Source organism: Spea bombifrons, chromosome 2, assembly GCF_027358695.1.
Source record: "Spea bombifrons isolate aSpeBom1 chromosome 2, aSpeBom1.2.pri, whole genome shotgun sequence".
Taxonomy (NCBI): domain Eukaryota; kingdom Metazoa; phylum Chordata; class Amphibia; order Anura; family Pelobatidae; genus Spea; species Spea bombifrons.
The window spans coordinates 6,094,885-6,117,714 of NC_071088.1; the positions used below are offsets into that span (position 1 = coordinate 6,094,885).

Here is a 22,830-nt window from a genome sequence, read left to right on the forward strand (position 1 = left end):
ATAGTGAGTTTCCCCCCTACATGTGAGAAGCGGTTCATGCCCCTGGGTGACAGAGCCTGACAGGGTAACAATCTTACACGGGGCTGTAAACCTGGCATTGGGTGAAGGGGTGGAATTAACTGCTCCTCTACTAATGGAAATATATTAAAATAAATATTTGCACTGAAGGTGACAGCATGGGGGCGTCCATAATGCTGGTTTCTTGGGACTACAACTCCCAGCAAGCTGTGCCATGATGTGGAAGTTGTAGCCTCCGGCTGGTGAAGTTACCCCTCTTGAGTTGGATATGGGGGGCATTTAATTTCTGATTGAAAGCAGTTTTGGGGGGTCTGGTTCAGTACCCGCCCCTTTGCTTTACTTTGGGAGTTGTGTTCTCCTTGTAAAAGGGGCAGCGAACACATTTTACCTCCTCGCTCCTTTCGTTAACCCCGATGTGATATATGATATATATGTAATATAGAGTTATTTATATAGCAACAGCAGATTCTGTGGCGCTGTTTCACCAGCACCCTGTGAAACCTATTAATAAAGACGATGTAAAATTAACGTACCGGTAACCGAAGCAGGAGAGGGGAGAGGGTCCTGCTCTTGTGAGCTTACAATCTATTGTTGTACCTTTTATATTTTTTGTATACTATAAATATTAATAATGCTGTTTTTATATTAATTTCTATGTTAATTACAGCCACAGGTTCTAACTTTTTTCCCCATTTTCTGACTGTGTTTTGCAAGGTCCTACCCCATGTATGTGTTTATATAAATATATATGTATAGTATATATTGCATCAGGGTTAACGAAAGTAGCGATGAGGCAAAATGTGTTCGCTGCCCCTTTCTGGGAGAAATATATATATATATATATATATATTTATATGTATATACACACACATTCAGGGGGTTTCCTCTAACAGCGCGTATGTTTCTGTATTGCTGTATTCAATTGGTAGTAAGTTCAGATTAAAACATAGAATCTGCCGGCAGATCGGCCCCATTCGGCCCCCGTCTAATCGCCCGTTTTTCCTGTTGTAAAGACTCAAACCTTAATCAGTCGTTGGTCTCGTCTTAGATTCAGGAGCCGTATGTCTATCCCATGCATGTTTAATACCCTCACTGTATTACCCTCTACCACTTCTGCTGGAAGGCTGTTCCACATCCTCTTTGTAAAGTAAAATGTCCTTACATCCCTTGTAAGATTTCTCCTCTGTGATAAATGTACCTCCTCTCCCCCAAAATCTCTTTTTAAGTGCAGACTTCAGTGTTGAGTAAGGTTATAATCTGGGGCTGGTTTTGGAGGAGTCTTGCCAGTTATCAATGTGAGGCGGCAAATGGCTCAGCTTCCCAGCACGTGGCCCATGTGTTAAAAGGTGTCTTGGGGTTCATGCTGTGACATAAATCTTTATAACTGATTTAAAGGATTTTTCCCCCTCCTCAGGGTCCCCCTCCGCCAGTCGATAATGTGGACCATGCCGAGGATCCGGCTGCTGCTTGCCGGACACTGTTCTACCTGCGTGAAATTGAGGAGCGCTGCGAGCTACGCGTCCGTTCACGGGGCAACCAAGCTGCAGGAGAAAAAGTTAAGAAAGCTGCTCTACCCCATCAAGGACCTGGAGAAGTATCTGAGCCACGACGTCGACCGGACAAACTACAGACTCTTTGATCCCAGCCTCGAGCAGATAATGAAAGCCGAGGAGGTGTTCAGGCCGTCCGGCAAACACGTCATTGATTATTACACCTCGGCTGTCAGGCTGGATCATACACCGGCTCTTATGCAGCCAGAGGTAAGCGGCGACTGACATTTTACCGATCCGGTGTAAATATTTATCGATTCAGTGTATATTATTACATACTGGGGAAAAAAATAGGCATTAACCCCTTCAATCCCAGGGGTTTTTGGTACCTCAAGTCCCAGAGCAATTTTGCTATTTTTGCGCTATGTGGGTTCAGCGATTATTCTCTTTTCCTGTGAATAGTGCACCCATTTAAACTATATTTAGTTTTTTTTCAAGGAGAGGTAGAGCTTTCTTTTGATGTCATAGTTAGATGATTTGCTGCAAATTTAGAATGAGAAATTTAGTAAAAACGAGCAAAAAAAATTTAAAAAACACCTATTTTTTTATATATTTAAATGGGTCACCATGACTTTACAAAACATTCTGTATTATGTTTGCAGGTTTGCTTCATAGGAAGAAGTAACGTCGGCAAGTCATCTTTGATAAAGGCTTTATTTTCACTGGTGCCCGAAATTGAAGTCAGAGTGTCCAAAAATCCTGTAAGTTACGCCATACATCGGTTCCCAGACCCTCTTCTATTCCTGCACTGTGAATTACTCACAAAGAGAGTTCTAGATGTATGTTTCAAATTTCTTAGTGTGAGCATTCATTTTTCTGTCTGGACTTTGGTTTGAGGATACCATGATAAACCGCCTAGTGAGTTGCGCATGAGGGTTCCTATAGAATCTCCTCTCTGGAAGGGACGTGCGTTCCGCTGCCATACATTGTTATTCTAGCCTAGTGCTGCCATGGCGGGTACATTTGCCAGTTTTATAAGGGTAATCCGCTTCTGCTGGATCTAGCCCCAGATCTTCTTGTACAGATCCACCGGATCTATAAGCGGTACAGTTTTGCATTAATTAATTCTGCCATGTATTAATGCATCTATATCTCGCTAATTTAAGGGACCACTAATGTTATATATTCCTGCTGCACCTTTATGCACAATTACAGAACTCACTATACCTCCACACATCTAGAATGCCAAGTAGATCTGTCAGGTGCTAAGTAAATAAATAGAATATACATAGACGATCATTAGACTACACCAATGACATAGATGATTTTGATTTTTTTTCCTCCACAGGGTCACACAAAGAAACTGAACTTTTTCAATGTAGGGAAAGCATTCACCTTGGTGGATATGCCAGGTTATGGTTATCACGCTCCAGCAGACTTCGCTGAAATGGTGGAGGGATATCTCCTACACAGGCAGAAGTAAGTCCAGTCGCGGAGGAAGGTTCACGTTGTTCCTTTAGAAAGCTGTACCCGGAACTGAGAAGCTTTTAGGGACTATGGATGAGAGAGAGAGAGTTTACTACAAACTGCCCGTGTCAGATTACCCTCCCATCACCATGGGGCAACTGGGTTTCAAATCTAACATTAGTGGTCTACTGCAGCCAATGGTGGATTATGAGTTAGGTACACTAGGCACCTGCCTAGGAGACCCCAGTGCTTTAATGGATAATCCATCCCCTACTGCTACATGCAGGGGGGGTGTAGACCCATGTGCCAGGCAGGCAATCATTTGTGTGTGTGTGCACACGTGTGTATGGGACCCTGAAATCTATAGGTTGTCCAATCTTTGACTTCATCACATGAAACTACCATGGCTCTTATTATAAAGCAGACGCTTCGATTGCTTAGTCTGCTGGAAGACATCACGTTGAGCCTCCACACGCTGGACAGTGATATGTAGAGATGGTATACGGGGGTTTCTTCTCTGTGTGTCCCAACGCCACCTCACTATAACTCCTTACATGTTATATGGATGCATAACCGTAGCTTACGTTCCACTAGCAGTACAGACTTTCAGGAGCTCCCCACATGGACAATAGGCGAGTCCACCTGTATCGTCTGCTTCATTGTGAGGAGATCCTGAAGGCACAGTCTAGTCTGTGCGTTGGCTGCATTGTGTATCTCCATCTAAGAAAGTAATAATAAATCCTTATATTGCATGAAAATGTTTGCATTCAGTTTCACATCATAGTTTTTCAGTAATATTATTAATTTATGTTTTTTGGAAAAAATAATATATATTTCAGTTTATTGAAGAAAAAAAAACAATATTCTTCAGATTAGTTAAAGATTAATATCTCATGGATCTTTTTGTACCTAACAGTTTGAAAAGAATATTTCTGCTGCTAGACGGATCAATTGGAATTCAGAAGGCAGATTTGATAGCCGTGGAAATGTGTGAAGAATTTGGAAAACCGTACGTTGTAAGTTTGAAACGACTAAATTAATCAATACTGGTTTTATTTTAGCAAAGCCGAGTAGTTACTGGTATTGTGCACATAACAAAAACGTACGTTAGAAACATGGAAACAAAATTTGCCGGCAGATCGGCCCCATCCGGCCCCCGTCTAGTCCCCCGTTTCTCCTGCTGTAAAGACCTTAATCAGTCGTTGGTCCCGTCTTGGATTCAGGAGCCGTATGTCGATCCCATGCATGTTTAATCACTGATATAAACATTTTATACTGATTTAGAACAAGCTGCCAGTTTACAAACGCAACACAAGCGTGGAGAACTTTGTGACCCATTTGTGTATTATTCACAAAAAAAACTATCTTTTTTTTAAGGCCCTGTTCCACTTGCTTTTTCGTAAGCAAATAATACTTTGCAGATCTGTCCTCTCCTTCTCTCGTCTAAAGCCTTAATCAGATAAAACCAACACAGAAACTGGAGGGAAAAAAGAAAAGTTCTTTTGAGTTTTAATGTTCACAGCCTATCAGTGCCTGCATTTGCATCACATGACTGTTTAACTGTTCCCATCAAATACTTGTTTAAGTAATCCTGTTTCACTACGTTTCGCTTTCTCTGGAGCTCGTGATGACGAAGATAGACAGAGCCCCTGTCGGAGTCTTACTGACAAGACTGCTAGAGACTCAAGAATTTATTGCCAAGAAAACCCATGGATGTTACCCCCAACCCTTCCTGGTCAGGTAAAACACTGGGGCTGGGGAACACGGATCAAGACAAAACTAGAGCAATGTAACCTTGGGCTTTATTCACTAAATAGAGACTTTACAGGAGAGTTGAGTGTTCCGTCTCCTACAGATTGTTACGCATTAAGAAGCGAGCTGCTTCTGCAAGGTATGGGTTAGCCTTGTATAATACGTAAGTCACAGGGGGAAATGTCTTAAAGCTCTCGAATGCTTTACTATACATTGTGAAGGGCCAGTTCAACCCGGTTTTCAGAAGGAAGCTTCCTGGGTTTGGTTCTTTATAATTTGCAGTAGAATCAGGGAGCTGAAACTGCAGACTCCCTCTATAGTGAATAAAAATAAAACAAAAAGCAAATGACAGGTTTTAAAACCTTAATGCATGCAAGGGAGTACTTGGACAGTATTTGGGGGATGCTGCTGGACATATATTTATTTTTTATATAAGTTTAAATAATGCCGCAGTGTCAACCTATGGAAGACATCTTAACTAGAAACTTATTTTGTATATAAACATTCAATAAAAATTGTGTCAAATGAAAGCCTTATGTGCCATAGAAAAGAGAAAATGATTAAGCATAAGGTAAACTACCCAAAAGCCAGGTCCTTGACAAGTTATGTTGGAAGAGTACTTGTCAAAGTGAATATTTTTTTTTCCTCCCCTTTTCAGCTCTGTCCAGTTTGCCGGGGTCCACTTGCTCAGATGCTTCATTGCTCACGTTACGGGGACCCGAACCAGCTGAGTAAACTGCTATTGTAGACCTGAGTACGTCCATATGGCACCCTTCCGATCAAACTGTAAGATTGGGGCCACCTGGCTGTCTTGTGCGTTTTTGCTTAACTGCCCTAAGAACCCCTCTTCGAGGGGCAATCAATAGGAGCCGAGAGGATGCTGAAATATCAAGGCGGTTTCCTGGAAAGCCCAGAAACAGAAGTGTTCACAATTATGGCTAGAAAGTTGTGAAGTGTGATGGGACCGTTTTTTTTTTTTTTTTAAATACATTTATATAGCACCTGCAGATTCTGTGGCGCTGTTACAATGCTCAATACCCTTTTGTAACTGAAGACATTAAACATACTGGTACAGAAGAGGGCTCTGCTCTTACAACCTTATAATCCATTTGGTGGTTGAGGGGGAAGACAGGAGAGAACTGCTTGGCTGGGTATGACAGATGGTTGGCCTTAAGAGGGAAGGTCATATGAGGTAAAGAATAAGCGGGTTATTACTGGAGGATGTACAATTAGAATAAGATGGAGAAAAAGGTCTAGTAGAGGAGTCCTGACAAGCGGTATGGCACAATACCAGCATGGGAATGGGCGACAGCAGTAGAAGGGTCCAGCTTTTGATTGGCTCAATTAACAGGCAGCTGCATATTAGCCATTTGTACGAGTTCTCAATCTGTTATCCGAGCCCCAAGCTACTAGACAGTCACTGATTCCTTATGCTGCCTGTGGCAAGCTATAGAACTGCTGTTTGACTCACACCCAGACTCTCAGCTCATGAAATTCTATGGAAGATTGGACTTCATTAGCATACCTCAAAACATCACATGGCTGTTAATGGCAGCCTTCAGATAAAGGGCATCTATTGGATCAAACTCAGATAAAGCCAGGTTTGTCAATGCCAACATACATTACAATTAAAGGGGGGGGGGAGTAAATTCCATCGAAACATTTAATATTCAGTATCTTATTGAAGCTTCCTTACACCAGCTGGAGGCAACATTGAATCGCACACCATTAGGGTTGATTTTGTTTTATTTCATATAAAAATTATACAGGTGCAAAAAAATTTAAATACTCCTAAAGCCTAGATGGGTTAGAGATGCACTGAAAGCTTATTAGTCAAAAATTATGAATAATTAAGAATTATTGGCAGCTACGATAAACCATATTAAAATGTTTTGGCATACAGCCTTAGATAAAGCTTTTTAAACTACTACTTGAAAATGAAACGCCAGGTCCCCATCAGATGTTCACTATGACTCGATACAGTAATCCTGCTGGGGAGATAATGGAAGGTAAGACCAGTCTCTCTAAAATAACTAGATGGGTAGATTAGACACTTTAAACAAGGACCAAAACCTCAGCGTTGGACACGTTACCATACAAAAATATGCGGACTATGCAGTCGATTGAACCAGCTCATACTGAGGTGGATGGGTCTGCTCTTCCTCCTCTTGGGCATCTTTCTGTTTGCTCACCGGGTGATGGATTTCAATAAAAAGTTCATAGATCAGCACCCCAACCAGTGCTCCTACTAGAGGTCCGATCACCGGCACCCACCACCAGTTATCTCCAGCCCTGGAAGAACACCAGTCATTAGTGAATACCCTGAGGGAGCAGATATAATCTAAACATGTTGATTTCACCATTATGGTATCAAGGCATCAAGCAAGCTTTCCATCCACTCCTATATATTCTTTACCTGAACACATCAAGACCCCAGCCAGCCATAGCCGTGAAGATGCGAGGAGATAGGTCCCGGGCAGGATTTATGGGGTAACCACAGTTGAAGCCCATTGACAAGCCGACCAGTAACACAGATATTCCAATTATGAAGGGCTGAATACTACGAGGAGGCGCATTGTTTTCTTCATCCAGTATGGCCAGAATAGCGATCATCAGGGCCGCTGTAGCAATCACCTGTGGACGGACGACAATTTGTGTCTGCGTTTATACAATCGGTGCGGAGGTTTAAACGCTGTCCTTACCTGGTCTGTAAATCCATTGATCGCACTCAGATGTTCTGAAGGGTATGAAGCAAATATACCAGCTGTGGCCTGAGATCCAGTCACTGTGAAATTCCCACCGCTGTACACATACAGGGCATCTAAAAACAGACGTTTCGGGAGAATTGCTTTAGTGAATGCGCCGTGATCAAGTCATCTACATGCGCCGTTAGATTTAAACTCCTGTCGCCATATTTTGATTCACATTTAGAAATCTACTGCAACAAGCCGTTAAGCTTGAAGTTTCATTAAACTCAATGTTTGCAAATTTGTGGATCAGGATTGATCCACTCACACAAGTTGACAATACAAGTCATTGAAGCCGCCTTGTAAGTTTGTAGAACGATTACAATGCATTAAAGAATTGGATCTCCCCCTCCCCCATCCAAGTTTAGGATGGTCACTTAATACACTTGGATGTAAATCCAGCACCAGCATTAAGGTTGTATTTCAGTGTGGGAAACCCAATGGCCTCAAAGTTGGACGTCACAGATGTAGCTTCCAACTGTTGGCCATTTCTTCCACGATCACGGAATACATTCTGTTTTGTAAACAAATTTCGCTTACGTGGCAAAACACAGACACCTTGCAATGTTGACCAGTGTGTGGATCTGGCACCAGCTTCAAACCAAAGACCTTACCGTAGTACAAGGCAAAGACCAATGCGGCTCCAAAGAACGCTCCTAGGAACTGAGCCAACCAGTAGACCAACATAAGTCTCCCACTCAGCTTCCTCAGACAGTACATTGAGAGAGACACGGCAGGGTTCAGATGGGCACCTGTAAGGCAGAACACGCATAGAGCATCGATGTGGTATAATTGGTAGCAGATCCAACACATAAAAGGTAAGAGTCCCCCATGACTAAGCAGCTACAGTAGGTGCTATCCCCAGGGGGGCAAATGCAAGGAACCCAACCAATCACATGGTCAACCTCTGCATGTCACAGGTGTAAGAATGTTAAATGTGGGGCTCTATTTTCCTTTAGAACATCAGCAACCTTCAGTGACTTATAAGGGAGACTTGTCTGCTGGTGATACAGACATGAGGTTCCATGAAAACCAGGACCAACCTCCATATCCCAAGACATCACCAGATTATGGTCTTAATTACAACATGCAGATGACACCGATTTTGCCATAAGCCACCTTTTTATTATTAGGGTTGCAGGAGGTAGCATGTATTAAAACGTACCCGATACTCCGGCACACACATAGGCTCCAGCAGTGACAGCGAAGCCGAACGCCATGTTCACACTCAGGAACTGGGCTTTGGCGAAACCACTCAACTCCATCTGAGCCACAGACCCACAGCCAAACAGCTAGAAGCAAACAGCGTTATTCTGAGTATATACACATTAACGATACACAGCATTGCCCTCTAAACAGACCCGCGGCAGTGCTGGCCAGTATTACTGGCCCCAGTCCATACAGTAGCCCCGTGTTGATTCTAACCCAGCTTCTGAGGTTTTAATGGCACGCTTCCGCCACGTTAAGTAGGATTCCATCACGACAAGATACGTTGCACCAAAGCAAAACAGACTCCTGGAGCTTCACCCGATTTAAATGCAAGCAGCTAGTGCCAGCAGCACCTCATGATCACCAGTCCATTCCCCAACATACACACCTGTTCTGATCCACATACATAGGAATACTAGAACAGGTTTATCAGGGCAATATATTTTTTTAGAAACACAAAAAATAAGGGAAGCATTTTGGATAAATCTGCCTTTAAGTGTCGCAAAAAGGCTTGATACAAACACATTGCAATTGTTTAAGATACAAAGTTTTAACACAACCCATAGACCTGCACAGGTGCACAAAAATAGTGATTCTTATACAAAAAAAATAGAGAATAACAAAAATAAAATACTTACAATTAAAATAAGCGTCCCCAGGAACTCAGCCAGCCCGCATCGCACATAAAGGTTTTCAGTCCGCAACTTAAGCTTCAGCTTTTTCAGCAGCATGACACGAGCCTCCATACCGACCGAGAGCCTCTAATCCACTGGCCACAGCCTCCCAAACACAATGAGCCCAGCAAAGCCACATCAAGCTCCCCGCCAGCCGCTGCATTTTATTGCTGGGACTGCTGATTAGGATCATTCACAGAACCTGATTCAATCAACTGGGTACTGATATGGGAGAGATGTTCATTTAACTATTTAATTCCAGGACATTCATGCTCCAGAAACCATTGACATCACAGATGTAATAACTAAATTAAGTTATTAACCGCTTCATGGCCAAGGGTATTTCACGTTCTATGTTTGACCGTTATTTCACTTTTTCATGTTTTTTTTTTTACCCACACAAGTTAAATATTTATATATATTTATTTTTTGTCTCTATATCTATCAATATAATATTTATATCCAATATATCCTATTTATTAATGATAAAATACTAAAAAAAACATTTTAGCTAGGACTTATGTACTATTGCAGGGCAAACGCTAACACAAGTTTAGCAATCCCCCAAATGCATGATTATCTTTATGTTTTGGGGGATCAAAACACCTCCTTACATACTACATCAATACTTATTTTTAAAACTTTGGGGTTGGGGGCAGGGAAGAGAGGTATTTCAACACTTTTTTGCTACATCATTTTTCTTTCTGTTTCTGCAATGTTTTTATTCTATTTTTTTTATTTTTTTTGTGTTGGGTGGGTATGAGCGGCAGTGGAGTTTATTCATCTCTCTGTGTATGCTCATGCAGTTGCAGTGATACCCACAGGGGCGTACCTAGACTATTTGGCACCAGAGGTGGATCCTGTATGTGCCCCCCCCCACACACACACACACAAAAAAAATAATTTCACAAATAAGCTTAAATAAATAACATTTAGTGATCAGGTATGGTACAGCATAACTCCTGTCACTATAAACTGAGCCAGACATTGACGGTAGTGCAGCATAACCTCTATCGCTATACGCTAAGCCAGACTTTGCCTGTGCTACCTCTGCCCCTGAAACAGCCTGCCTGTGCTACCTCTTCCCTTAAAACAGCCTGCCTGTGCCACCTCTGCCCCTGAAACAGCCTGCCTGTGCCACCTCTGCCCCTGAAACAGCCTGCCTGTGCCACCTCTGCCCCTGAAACAGCCTGCCTGTGCCACCTCTGCCCCTGAAACAGTCTGCCTGTGCCACCTCTGCCCTTAAAAAATAGTTTTCTCACACAGTGTACAGGCGCCAAATTTTGGGGTATTTGCCTTTTAATGATAGATTTGTGGCCATGAATTTGCGAGAAACATCCTGATAACCAGGCTTATATCACAGTGAAGTGTGCCCTTAGATGCGTTGGGATTCCTGGATGCTTCTAAGTATGCGGGTTAGTTAAATTTCACCTCCCCTTGTTAGGAATGGTTTGTTCCCCGATGCGGAGGAAAGTCTCCCTCTCCCTAAATTGGTCTGCTCCAGGTGCGTTTCCTGCCTGAGCAGGGAGTGCTTCCTCAAACAGTGTGTGTCTGTGTCTCAGGCAATAGAGTGACTGTTGCTTGCTTGTTTAGTGTCCAGCTGTGAGTGTCAGAGCACTCTGTTCTTTAGAATCCTCCATTCAGTTTTAGTGTGTGCTTAGGCAGGGAGAGATTAGAAGGTGACAAGATGTATACTTGTTCTTGGGGTTCATTTCTGTGGACAATTGGTATTGTTATTGATGAGGATGGTTATATCATTTTGGTTCAAACAAAAATGTCCAAGGGAGGAAGTATCGAGTATCACAGCATCAGCCGTTACATGCAGATTGAGCTCTTTGTTTGTCAATCAGTTTAATTAGGAGATATTTAGGTTACAAATTCACTTTATCAAAGTTGAGCTCTGTGTGTTAATGTGGCATAATTAGCATAATCCAATCAATTTCCTGTCCTGGCATTCTTTTTATTCTTAAAAGGCTGCCAGATCCAATCAACAACAATCAGCAACAATTAACAATAGAGGACATATATACACATATACGCATATATTTCGTGTATTGCTTCCGGTCAAGGGCTCCTCACGCCTGCATTGGCTGTTTAGTGGTTTAATTAAAGGGGCTGGCCCCTTACAAACTTGTATAATTTAATTGGCGAATGAAATGCCTCATCATTCGTGATTATTTCAGAAACATTGACTTTTATTAATAAACATACAGAAACAGAGGTTATCTTTGGTGTATATTCAAGTTAACAAGGCTGTCCCATGAAGACTACACATTTCAGTGCGCCCCTCTTTGGTCACCGACTGAACCAATAAGTCATTTAAGCATTTAATTCATTAATATAAAAAATAACTTCAGCCACCAAATGAATATTATAAGGCATAAGATAAAATAACTGCAGAATTGGAATAACCTTTAGGGGATTTCTCCAATGCATTCAAATAGCATTTACTTAGAAATTCATTTTTCATCTTTGGTTAGAATACCCCAACTTTAAACATATGAAGTGGGCTCATCTAGTCTCCCCGTTTCTCCTTGATTTAAGTTCTTCATCGTAACCTTCAAGATACCAAATAGCATTAAATATTATAAAGCTAATTCCGTGGGCTTTGGAATACCTTAGTCGCCAAATGCGTATATTAACATTTATTAAATAAATACCATGTTGCCTGATACCCACATTCTTAAAATATTTCTTTATAAAACAGCCAAAAATAAAAAAAAATTAGCATCAGGACTGGCCTTGGGTAAATTTGAGGGAATAGGTAATATTAGCTGAAAGCTTTCCGACACAAGGAAGTGACATCATATACTGTAATAGTTCCTGGATTTTGTGTTGAGGGTGTACTCTGATGATGTCATAAAATAGTACGTATTAATTTGCTAAGGCAGCTGTTGGCTTGGCTTCCTGTTGGATGGAGCCTTGTTGATCCATAGAGGAGTTTCAATCCAAGGGCCAGACCTGATTAGCATATCGGTTCCAGATACATATTAAATTCTAGAAAACAATAGCGACCCATTTGACACCGTGAATATTTAATAAATGTTTTACTGATTTTTTTCCGATAAAATAAGTCTCTTGAATTTGCTGATGGGAGGCCGAACCCGGGAAACGAGCGTCTAAACATGTCTCGCTACTCTGGGCAAGCTCCTGGAGAAGGGCATTGCCCGGTGATCACGACTCGGGCTTCTCGGGGGGTGAGAGGCTGACCACAACTAGGGGATGAAGAACGCTAGCAGAACCAGGGTACAGAAGAGACAATCTGTTGGGGGGAAAAAAAAAACAAAATGAGAAAATAGTTATATTTTGAAGACATTCTGAATAGAACATCACATTTAGAATTTTGTCCTCGGCAATATCATTCATCAATAAAGCTTAAAATGTACAGCGCTACGGAATTTGATGGCGCTATAAAAAACAATAAATAATAATAATAATACTGTTTATCTATGGATTCAATTTTTTATATATATAGACATGTAACATTTTAAGGTATTCTTAATTTCATGTAAAACCCTTAATGATCAGGGATATTTTCATTTTTTTTCCTCCAACCTGATTTTCTTTCTTTCTCATTTAGTGTGGCCGCAAATTATATATTATTTTCCGGACAATGAGCACTTTAGTTAAGAACCCATATTTATTCATAGAACGCAATATTTATTAGTTTTTCTGCCGCGTCCTAGATTGTAAGCTCCTTTGACCAGCCCCCCCCTTACCTTTTGAGTCTGTAAGACAAAATTGTTATGTTATGCACTACTTATGTACTCTTTACATATTGTACAGCGCTGCGCAATATGATGATGCTATAAAAAAATGTATGTGCTGCGGGCATTTTAGACCACTGACCCAAACCACCTTCTATTTTTGCACCAGTCCGGCACAAATATGGCAATATCCGCTCTGTTAGTTCTTTGGTAAACCATGAGATTGCATAAGTATTGAAACATTATAAGGGGCCGACCTGCGAGGTTTCTTTTTCAACCAGAAAGGCCAAGTTGATCCTGTATAATACATAGTTAAATTGATGAAAAGTCATTTAAATCTCAAAGAGATTAAAAAAAGCGAACACCAAAAGACATAAGAGTAATTGGGGAACATGATAGACTTATTGTTCTCCGCCCCTGTCCACCATGCCTGAAGTAAAGAAGACCAAGGGTAAGAAGGTGGCACTGGCCCTTTCCATAGTGAAGAAGGCAGAGGCCAAGAAAGTGGTGAACCCTCTTCTTGTGAAGGGGCCAAACAACCATGGCAAGACATCAGCCCAAGAGGGATCTGACTCTGACATCTGAATGTCTTAAGATTCCACCTTCAATCAACTAGATCGCCCAGGCTCTAGACCACCAGACAGCCACTCAGCTCTTTAAGCTGGGTCACAACCACAGACCTGAAACCAAGCAGGAGAAATAGAAAAAGCTGTTTGTAGGTGTCCACAGTGCAGTTGTCAACAGTGTCACCACTCTGGTGGAGAACAAGAAGGCCCAACTTGTTGTGACTGCACAAGATGTGGGTCCCATTGAGCTGGTTGTCTTCTTGCCTCCTTTGTGCCATAAAATGGGCATCATCCAGGACAAGACTAGACTGGGCCATCTGTTGCGCTGGAAGACCTGCACCAGTATTGCATTCACACAAGTCAACCGTGAGAACAAGGGAGCCCTCGTTAACCTGGCGGAAGCTGTCAAAACCAACTACAATGACAGATAAGATGAGATCAACGGGGTGGTGGAATCTTGGGTCCCAAGTCAGTTGCCCGCACTGCCAAGCTTGAGAAGCTTGCCACAAACCTGGGTCACATGTCCTCTTTGTTCTGTACATAAATAATAAAAACTTTTAAAAACCAAAAAAAGGTTCTAAAAAAATAAATAATAGGCCTTAAGCATAACGCGCAATTTAGTCACCAAATGATCTCTGAACTTTATATCTGAAATGTACCGGCTGACGCACCCTGAAGCCCGGCTTCCCCAATACGCTGACCACAGCAAATACCTTCCTTCTTTCTGAACAGCTCTAGGGGGATGTGCGTTAAAATCCTAGAGAAAGCCGGGACACAATTGGGCTGTATAGAACCAGATTACGGAAGCCTTGTTACTGTTTAATCTTGTCGCTTCCTATCAATAACATCTGTTGAATGATGCGCATGTTGACATCTGCTTGTCATGTACCGGCGCTCCGTACTGGAAAAAAAAGATAATTGTCTACGGTTCTCTCGGGGAGAGTTTTGGTTTCTGGATTTGCATTTGGGAAAGAAATCATAAAATATATAAAATATTCAGATGCAACCAATGATGGCGTAAATAAAAATACACTCCGAATGGTAGGGTCCGGATGTTCCAAGTATTTTCCTCCTACGAACAAAGGAAGGTCCTTTTAAACGTTCTATTGCAACAACCTAACAGAGCCTGTGTTTGTGTCACATGATAATTAAACTTTCCCTGAAAAATTATGAATGAATGTATTGTATTGTATGAATGAATGAAGTGATGCATTCTGCCACATAACACATAGTATAATTCACCCCATTAGCCAAAGAAGATTTGAGTGGAGGCAGCCATGGTACTCGCCCTGGTGGGTACTGGGCAAGACTTTTAATAGTAGACGCCTGACTCTTTAACGGTGTGGGCAGTTTGTACGCTAATGACAATCATGCTGCTGTGACAAAATGCATGTGATCTCTGTGATTGGTGATGACGGAATCACATGACTATGGCCTGCTCCCATTGGTTCCCTTGGGTACCTGCATTTAGCGTTTTGCACTGGAGCGTGCATTACTACTTTATGTTCCACGCCGCCATAGTAGAAGTTAAATCAAACCCACAATCCTCATGATGGCATGAAGAGCTCTGAAGACACAAAGGGTTAAAACTATCCATATTAAAAGAAAAAAAAAACAAAGCTCAACGCAAACCAATATTTCCAACAACAACAAAAAACAATTGATATTGGGTCATAGGTAGCCTTCCGGTGCGCCCTACTAGAAAAACCCAATTTCTTATGATTTAATATTTAAAAATACAACGAATACAGTAAGTAGCTAGTCTTTATTAATTACAATGGATAATTTTACTTACCTCAAGTTAAAAGCTCACAGCCATCCATAGGAAGGATGAACGATCTCCCCAGATGGAGCCAAAAAGACAAGGAAAGACAGAGTGATTAGAGACAACACGTAACTCAATGTCTGCCGTGACACTCTTACACAAAAATGGCCTTTCCTACCTGGCCGGGGGCAGAACGTGGAGTTTATCTGGTAAACAAGTCATGTTTTAGGGGTAAATTGAGGTGTTTAATCCTCTTTTAAATCCTTAGAGTCTATTGGGACTAAGCTTTCATCCACTGCCATTCAATAACAAAAAAGGTTTCCCAACACATTACACCAATACTGGGTTCCTCGCTTCTTCTGCACACAGCGAAGTCTCATGGTATAACCTGGGCATCTAGGCTGGTATCTGCACACATGTCCTCCAATACGCAGCCAAAGTCCCGTTATCAAAAAATGTTTCATTACACGCATATACATGTATGTATGTATGGTCTTCATATTATGGGGATCACCTAACCTTATTCTACTTAGTAGGGTAATTCTACCATTTTTCTACCATTGGTTTCAATGTACCTTCCAAAAATAAAAATAAAAAGATTACGCAGCTTTTCCCAATACATTACGACATGCAACGGAAGTGTCTTTAAGGTTCTTACCTACTCATTGGCTGGCATGTATGCCTTTCTGCCCTTTTTCTAAGTCAATGTAAACATAAAAGTCTGCCAGCACCCACGCCTGTTGCTTTTTTTTTTTGTAAACATTTCTAAATCCGCAATCAAATAGCCGTCTCCCTAAATCCGAGTGTAGCAACAGGCTTCACAATACAAACAGATATATTTCTTCACCTAATTGTTTTCGATGAGAAGACACATTTAGGGTTTTTAAACCTTCCGCAACTTGTAAAAGAAATATTGTAAATGGGGTCCACCCACAACTAGTGTAAACTCTACACTTAATTTTTTGTTAACTTTTTTTTTTTACTTTTTTTTTTTAACACGAAAAAGTATGGCGTTTGTCTGCCTATACCTTTTTTTTTGTTTCTATATTTCTTTTTTTTTCCTTTTGGGCTGCATTACATTGACAGTGAACTCAACTGGAAGTAACATCAGGATTCCGGAGGACAATTACAGCCACTGAGAAGAAAAAAATGTTTTGGTAACAATATTAATTTAACAAAAACAACACACTCTTCTCCGACGGAGAAGAACACAAACTCCTTTGGATTAAGAACATTTTTTTTTGGGGGGGGGCTTGGAGTTATTACAAAATGATCATTAATTTCCAACATTAATTTAGAGGATCAAAATGACAAAGATGGCTTTTCTTAAAATAAAAATATTTGCTAAAAACAAAGTTTATCAACTGATTAGTGTAATTTTTTCCGGTCTTTGTATTTGGTCCTAGAATAGATCTGATTTTTAGAGCTAGATCGATAAGAAATCCAGTAAAATGTCGTACTGTAAACATTAGCTAATTAACAGTAAAGCTTATGATTATCTTTACATTGATCTGTAATAAATGTTTATCATCTTGTTTATCTAAATCGTTCCAGAGGGTGGACCCTCAAACCATCCAGGTTATCGAGATCCGCTCACACAAGCAACAAATCATTCATGAACTCTGAAACTGCCCATTCCAATTTTGTACCCCAATGAGGAGATCCGGATATCCTGCGTTACTGGGGACCCCAAAACTACATTTAAAAAAAATAATAATAATGTGTTAAAAGGACTATTTAAAGCCCATCGCTATAACTAGTATGGATATTTTCCAAGGGATTGAGTGAAGCTGCTTCTCGATTTTATTATTTAAAACAACTGTACTTTTGATATATTAAACATGATAAGAATTAACCCTTTTCGTTCCCTACAAATCATATACGTAACTGTAGTGTAAAAATGTTTACATGATTTTATCCAAGTACAGGGGTCCTGAAGAATAGCCTGTACGAATGTACCTGTGTAGACCTCTCCTCAACTCAATATCCTATATGGTTTAGCCTGTTTTGTGTGCCTCGCACCTCCTTATAGTCATCAAGATGTCAATGAATTGCTTCATACTGTTAAATCATCCGACCGGGCTCTGCTGCTTGCTTTACTTAATCTACTCAAAGATCTGGAATCTGGAATTAATTCGACACATAGCAGTGGCACGTCAGGGCCTGGAGGCTCTGGATCGGAAACACCTGATTCTAAGGGCATAGGTTCTGGAAAACCATGCTCAGGGCCAGTGTGATCAGAGAAAGCCCTGGATGGAGCATGCTCGCATGGGATCTGCTCAGAAATGGGCTGAAATGGGGCTGTTGGTGAGGACACGTGTTCAGTAGGAATCGTTTCTGGGGGTGGAAGGTCAGAAGAACTGTCTAACTGCTCAGGAACTGACTGCGTTTGAGATGGTATTGGGTCAAATGGTGCATGTTCAGAGGTTGCCCGTGAGGATGCTCGTTCTGAGGGTGCATGATCAGAGGCAGCACGGGAAACTGCTCGCTCAGAAGGCGCATGCTCAGAGGCAGCACGAGAAGGAGCTCGCTCTGTGGGTGCATGCTCAGAGGCAGCACGAGAAGGAGCTCGCTCAGAGGGCACTTGCTCAGAGGCAGCACGAGAGGGAGCTCGCTCAGAGGGAGCTCGCTCTGAAGGGGCATGTTCAGAGACAGCACGGGAGAGTGCTCGCTCAGAAGGCGCTCTTTCAGAGAGGGCATTATTGGAAGGTGCTCTGAGGGAAGGCGCACGCTCGGAGGGAGCTCTTTCTGAAGCTGCGTGGTCAGAAACAGCACGAGACATTGCTCTTTCAGAAAGTGCACGGTCAGAGGGTGCACGCACCGAAGGAGCCCTCACTGAGGGGGCACGCTCAGAAGGAGCTTGCTCTAGGGTCTCAGCCACTTGCACTTTCACCACCTCTTGTTCTTCAGCTTGCCGATAGGATGGCAGGGTTTCATCGTAAGCCTTGGAGATGTCTTCCAAGAAGCCCGTGCTGCTTTTCTCATAACCATTAAAGTGGGTAGGGAGCGGGCTTGCTTCTAATCCCACCTCAGTCATTGGATAGAAATGGGAGACAGCCTTTTCTTCTTCCAACAACTTGTAGCCTTTAGACTTTGGAATGGAAGAGATGGCTATGGAGTGTAGGGGCTTTTCAGTAACTTCTCCCAGCAGCTGATGCGGTTGATGATCAATTGCCCGCCCGAACGCTAGGCGGATCTTTTTCCAACCCAAGTGGCTGATCTCCACCACGTTCAAAAAAAGCGAGACCGCAGCCACAGCTAACATGAACATGATAAACACAGTTTTCTCAGTCGGTCTGGACACAAAGCAGTCCACTATATTTGGGCAAGGCCACCGGCTGCATCGGTACAGGGGAAGGATCCTGAAACCATAGAGGAAATACTGGCCTACCACAAATCCCACTTCGAAAAGGGTTTTGAAGATAATGTGGCAGATGTAGGTTCTCAGCAGTGTTCCTTCCAAGCGAAACTTCTTTGTACCCTTGGTACTGGTTTCTTTCGTGGTTCGGATGCTCCCTTGGTCAGGGGCAAGAGGCAACCTTTCTTCATTCATTTCCTGCTGCCTACTCATTTCCGCCTCTTCTCTTTCCTTTCGCTTCTCCTCCATTCGTACGTGGTGCACGGCATGCCCCACGTACACCAGCGACGGCGTGGAGACAAAGATAATCTGCAGGACCCACAGCCTGATGTGGGACAGAGGGAAAGCCTCATCGTAGCAGACATTTTCACAACCGGGCTGCTGGGTGTTGCATACAAAGTCGGACTGTTCATCGCCCCAAACAAACTCTGCGGCCGTTCCTAGGATAAGGATGCGAAAGATGAACAGGACCGTGAGCCACACTCTACCGATCACAGTAGAATGTTCATTCACCTCCTCCAAAATATTCCCCAAGAAGCTCCAGTCTCCCATCGTTTACAATCTGTAACAGAAAAAGTGATGTCAGTCCACGTAGAACAAGTTTACAATTGTGAAAAAAACATTATAAAAACATCAAAATGACAGACATAGTCCTCACGTGACATTTTCAGAAGGATCTTTCCTTACCGTAACATATTTATAAATTGTAAAAATATTTTCTATAGCCAAATAATAATTATAAATTATGAATTTAGGTCGGAAAAAAAAGTTGAACCTCCCTCCGTCCGCTAAAAGGGAGCAAAAAATCCTTCTTCACTCCAAAATAGCCTCTCATTGGTGCAACAAGCTATGGTCAATCATGTCCTTATAACCAATTATATTACTTTGTATTTTGATTTGCCCCGAAATGATCAAATAAAATTATTAAAATTATTTTGCCAGTTTCACGCATCATATGCATAAGTAATCATTAGTAATCATCTTTGATACTCTGCAAAAAAGTGCTTTTAACTTAACCCCTTAAGGACAATGGGCGGTCCCTAAACCCATTGAAAACAATGCATTTTGAGCCCGTACATGTACGGGCTTTGTCATTAAGGGGTTAAATAAACACATCCATTTTCATGAAATTCTTAAAACTAGTACATAAATGTTTAATTACATTATTCAGAAACAAAGTCTAGCCAATTGCATAAAAAGCTTTGTAAAATTTTCATACAAATTAAATGGTCAAGAAACTTCAAGTCACAGCCAAAAAAAAAAACAATAAAATACGTAAATATTAAAATTAAAAAAATTCAAATATCTCTTGCCATCATGACGTTAAAAAGACAAAGAAAAACATATCTCTACAGACAAACAATGATCGGGTGTTGGTTAAACTATTTTTGTCTTTTCCAGAAAAAATCATTGGAATTTAGTACTAAATTTGACCGGTAAATTCTAGAAGGAAAAATACTTTCCAGAAGGAAAAAAGAATTCCATTGAATTTGGTGCTAAATTTAAATAGTAAATTCAAGAAGGAAAAATTAATTTCAGAAAGAAAAAATATTTTGAACTTAGTGCTAAACTTAAGCAGTAACTTCAAATAGGAAAAATTATTTCCCGAAACAAAAAAATATTTGGAATTTACTGCTAAACTTAAACAGTAAATTCGAGAAGGAAAAATGATTTACAGGAAGAAAAAAATATTGTAAATTTGGTGCTAAACTTAAACAGTAAATTCGAATGGGAAAAATTATTACCCGAAACAAAAAAATATTTGGAATTTAGTGCTAAATTTAAACATTAATTTAAAAAATGTATTTGAATTCGGTACAAAATAAAGAGCAAATTCTACTATTTGGCGCCCAGGTCCTATTTGACCAAATCTTTGTAACATAAATGATCCACACTATTGTTGACTGTGGTTCTTCTAAAAAAAAAAACAACTGTTCTGAAGCATTCTAAATCCTAAAAACCATGAAACTAGAAAATGTTTGCTGCCTGGTTTCCAAAAAATATCTAAAAAAAAAAAAGTCAGAAGAAGAGATGTGAAGGTAAAAGTAAAAAGTGGGCAACTTGCCACAGTCAAAGCTCCGCCGGAGAATGCGTCCCCTTCTCTTGGCACCCCGCTGTCCAAACTGAACTTTTGTCTCTGCTTTTTCCTACCTAAAGTCCCGAAGTTATCGCATGAGCGAGCAGATGTGACTCTATTGACCCTGATGGGTGGGTTTTAGCGTCCAGCAATATTTAAGCTCTGAGCCAGACGGTCTTTATGAAAGGGCGACAATTGGTGACGCTCGAAACAATAGACAAGAAAGAGGCCGAGCGTTGTGAAACGGGAACGCATGTGATATGAACAAAAACTTTTGAGTCCAAATTTAGATTCCAAAAAGTAACGTAAAGATGAACGTTTTTCCTATGTTTTTTTATTGCTAATTATTAAATAATAATCATTAAGTCGAGCTTCATCTCATTTTGTCTTATAATTGTTTGTGGCGTTGGCTATACTTAAAAAAAATCGAGAACGTATAAGTAACAAACCTCAATCTTCACGGTTTTATTCCATAAACTCTTAAATCAAGTTGGTAAATACGCACGTCGTTCATTCCTAATTACCTCTGAATGCTCACGCCTTTCCCAGAAATAATTATTTTATAAATATTTAAATTAATGGTTCAATCATATAAAACTGATAGGAAACATTGATATTCTGTTGCCACAGAAACAGAAAAAGCTACTTATGGGCTGCAATTTTTTGGGTTTTTTTGTGAAATATCTTATTTTATAGAGTTTGTGGCATTTTTTCGTCGTTGTTCGTCATTTTGCATCAAATTTTTTAGTTTTCAGTGCCATGTTTACTAGAGATTCCCAAATAGAGCAGCCTATGGTTTATATTGTTTTATTAATTCATATGAATAAATTTTAATTAAATATTAATTATAATAATATTAATTATTATTATTAATTCCATTGTGTTAATACGTTTTCAGCTTGATGGAAGTTTGTCCTTAAAGTTGTTTACAAATAAAGTTATTTTGAAATGTTGACATTCTGGCAAACCCCTTGATCAACACATTGCCTGACAGAATCAAGCGCTAAATAAGTGTATCGCTAGGCAATTAGAAATTAAACAAGAAAGACATATTTTTGGAAAATAATGAGGCTTGAAAACATATAATTTCATCGTACTCACTAATGCTCCCTTTCCACCGCGAGCGCCCGGCTTTGTTCGGTTCACTTTGGGCTGCTGTTGCTAGTAATATTTCTTGCTGACGCAGCTGGAACGCTGTAGAGACAGGACCGTCGGTGGCGGGTGATCATGTTAACCGGAGAGATTTTGGGATAGAGTCTGTGTGAGCTGAAAAATTCCATAGCGGGGGGGGATTAACCCTTTCCGGCTACAAAACATACTGTAGCAATTTCATCTTCTCTTCTATCTTCTATTTTCTGTCTTCTACCTGAACTGTCTCAAATTACTGGTCTGGGAGCCAAGGGAAAGATAATTTATATAAAACACTGCTTAAAAAGGATGGACAACTACTGCAGGTAGTTTGTGTTAATGTCTGGTGTTAGTGTGTGTCAGCATATAGGGTGAGTGTGTGTGTAGGTTAGCTTGTGGTGTTAGCGTGAGTGTTTGTGTTAGCGTTTAGTGTGAGTGTGTGTGTTCGTATATGGTGTTACAGTGTCAAGGTTAGTGGCAGCTGGGAGAGAAGAAAAGAGGGACTGTGCGACATGAGCTGAAAATGTGTGTGTGTGTGTGTATGTGTGTATATGTGCATGTTTGGTGTTAGAGTAAGTGATAGTGAGCAAGTCTTTATGTACCAGGGAGACCCAATAAATACTACATACCACTAACCCTAGGCTCACCCCTGAGGCACGGGCTGCAGAAAGCTTATAATCTATTGGGAAATGGTACAGGCTGCGGGAAAAGTAATAAAAGAGAGTAATTCACAATGCTGAATATATTTTTAGTATTCATAAAACAAATGGAGAATATAACCAGAACATCAGATGCGTAATTTAAGGGTTTGATTGAAAATGCGATACTAGCTATGATTAAGTGACAGCTTTCTACCACAAACTTTATGCAAT

At 40.9% G+C, this 22,830-nt stretch overlaps 3 protein-coding genes and 1 pseudogene across 5 annotated transcripts; 2 read left to right on the plus strand and 2 right to left on the minus strand.

Moving 5' to 3' along the window:
* Positions 1 to 1,448: 1,448 nt before the first annotated feature.
* On the plus strand, positions 1,449 to 5,804 carry GTPBP8 (GTP binding protein 8 (putative)). The gene is made up of 6 exons (XM_053455577.1): positions 1,449 to 1,778; positions 2,171 to 2,269; positions 2,857 to 2,987; positions 3,892 to 3,991; positions 4,597 to 4,715; positions 5,386 to 5,804. Exons 1-6 carry the CDS (start codon positions 1,455 to 1,457, stop codon positions 5,456 to 5,458), a joined length of 846 nt encoding a protein of 281 aa, XP_053311552.1. The 5' UTR covers positions 1,449 to 1,454; the 3' UTR covers positions 5,459 to 5,804.
* Positions 5,805 to 6,838: 1,034 nt separating this feature from the next.
* On the minus strand, positions 6,839 to 9,429 carry LOC128472416 (aquaporin-3-like). Its single transcript, XM_053454253.1, has 6 exons — positions 9,322 to 9,429; positions 8,640 to 8,766; positions 8,089 to 8,226; positions 7,430 to 7,548; positions 7,144 to 7,361; positions 6,839 to 7,019 (listed from the first exon to the last, which is right to left on the minus strand). The coding sequence occupies exons 1-6, from the start codon at positions 9,427 to 9,429 to the stop codon at positions 6,839 to 6,841; spliced, it is 891 nt and encodes a 296-aa protein (XP_053310228.1).
* Positions 9,430 to 13,487: 4,058 nt separating this feature from the next.
* On the plus strand, positions 13,488 to 14,174 carry LOC128472421 (60S ribosomal protein L7a-like; annotated as a pseudogene).
* A 1,808-nt stretch (positions 14,175 to 15,982) lies between these two features.
* Positions 15,983 to 19,305, minus strand: GJA8 (gap junction protein alpha 8). 3 transcript variants are annotated; one of them, XM_053455575.1, is made up of 2 exons: positions 18,292 to 19,305; positions 15,983 to 16,530 (listed from the first exon to the last, which is right to left on the minus strand). In XM_053455575.1, exons 1-2 carry the CDS (start codon positions 19,303 to 19,305, stop codon positions 16,522 to 16,524), a joined length of 1,023 nt encoding a protein of 340 aa, XP_053311550.1. In that variant the 3' UTR covers positions 15,983 to 16,521. The 3 variants fall into 3 exon arrangements, with proteins under 3 accessions (XP_053311550.1, XP_053311549.1, XP_053311551.1); XM_053455574.1 differs by having other exon boundaries at positions 18,217 to 19,305; XM_053455576.1 differs by lacking the exon at positions 15,983 to 16,530 and adding an exon at positions 17,406 to 17,843 and having other exon boundaries at positions 17,955 to 19,305.
* Positions 19,306 to 22,830: the final 3,525 nt, after the last annotated feature.

Excerpts from the sequence above, each read along its gene's own strand:
- GTPBP8 (XM_053455577.1), top strand. The coding sequence starts at position 1,455 with ATGTGGACCATGCCGAGGATCCGGCTGCTGCTTGCCGGACACTGTTCT. Across the intron at positions 1,779-2,170 it reads CGGCTCTTATGCAGCCAGAG|GTTTGCTTCATAGGAAGAAG; the intron begins GTAAGCGGCGAC and ends TTATGTTTGCAG. Across the intron at positions 2,988-3,891 it reads TATCTCCTACACAGGCAGAA|TTTGAAAAGAATATTTCTGC; the intron begins GTAAGTCCAGTC and ends TGTACCTAACAG.
- LOC128472416 (XM_053454253.1), bottom strand. The coding sequence starts at position 9,429 with ATGGAGGCTCGTGTCATGCTGCTGAAAAAGCTGAAGCTTAAGTTGCGG. Across the intron at positions 8,227-8,639 it reads TGTGTGTGCCGGAGTATCGG|GTGCCCATCTGAACCCTGCC; the intron begins GTACGTTTTAAT and ends TCTGCCTTACAG. Across the intron at positions 7,020-7,143 it reads TGGGGTCTTGATGTGTTCAG|GGCTGGAGATAACTGGTGGT; the intron begins GTAAAGAATATA and ends GTGTTCTTCCAG.
- GJA8 (XM_053455576.1), bottom strand. The coding sequence starts at position 19,305 with ATGGGAGACTGGAGCTTCTTGGGGAATATTTTGGAGGAGGTGAATGAA. Across the intron at positions 17,844-17,954 it reads CTCTGAGCGAGCTCCTTCTC|AACGAGCATCCTCACGGGCA; the intron begins GTGCTGCCTCTG and ends ATGCACCCTCAG.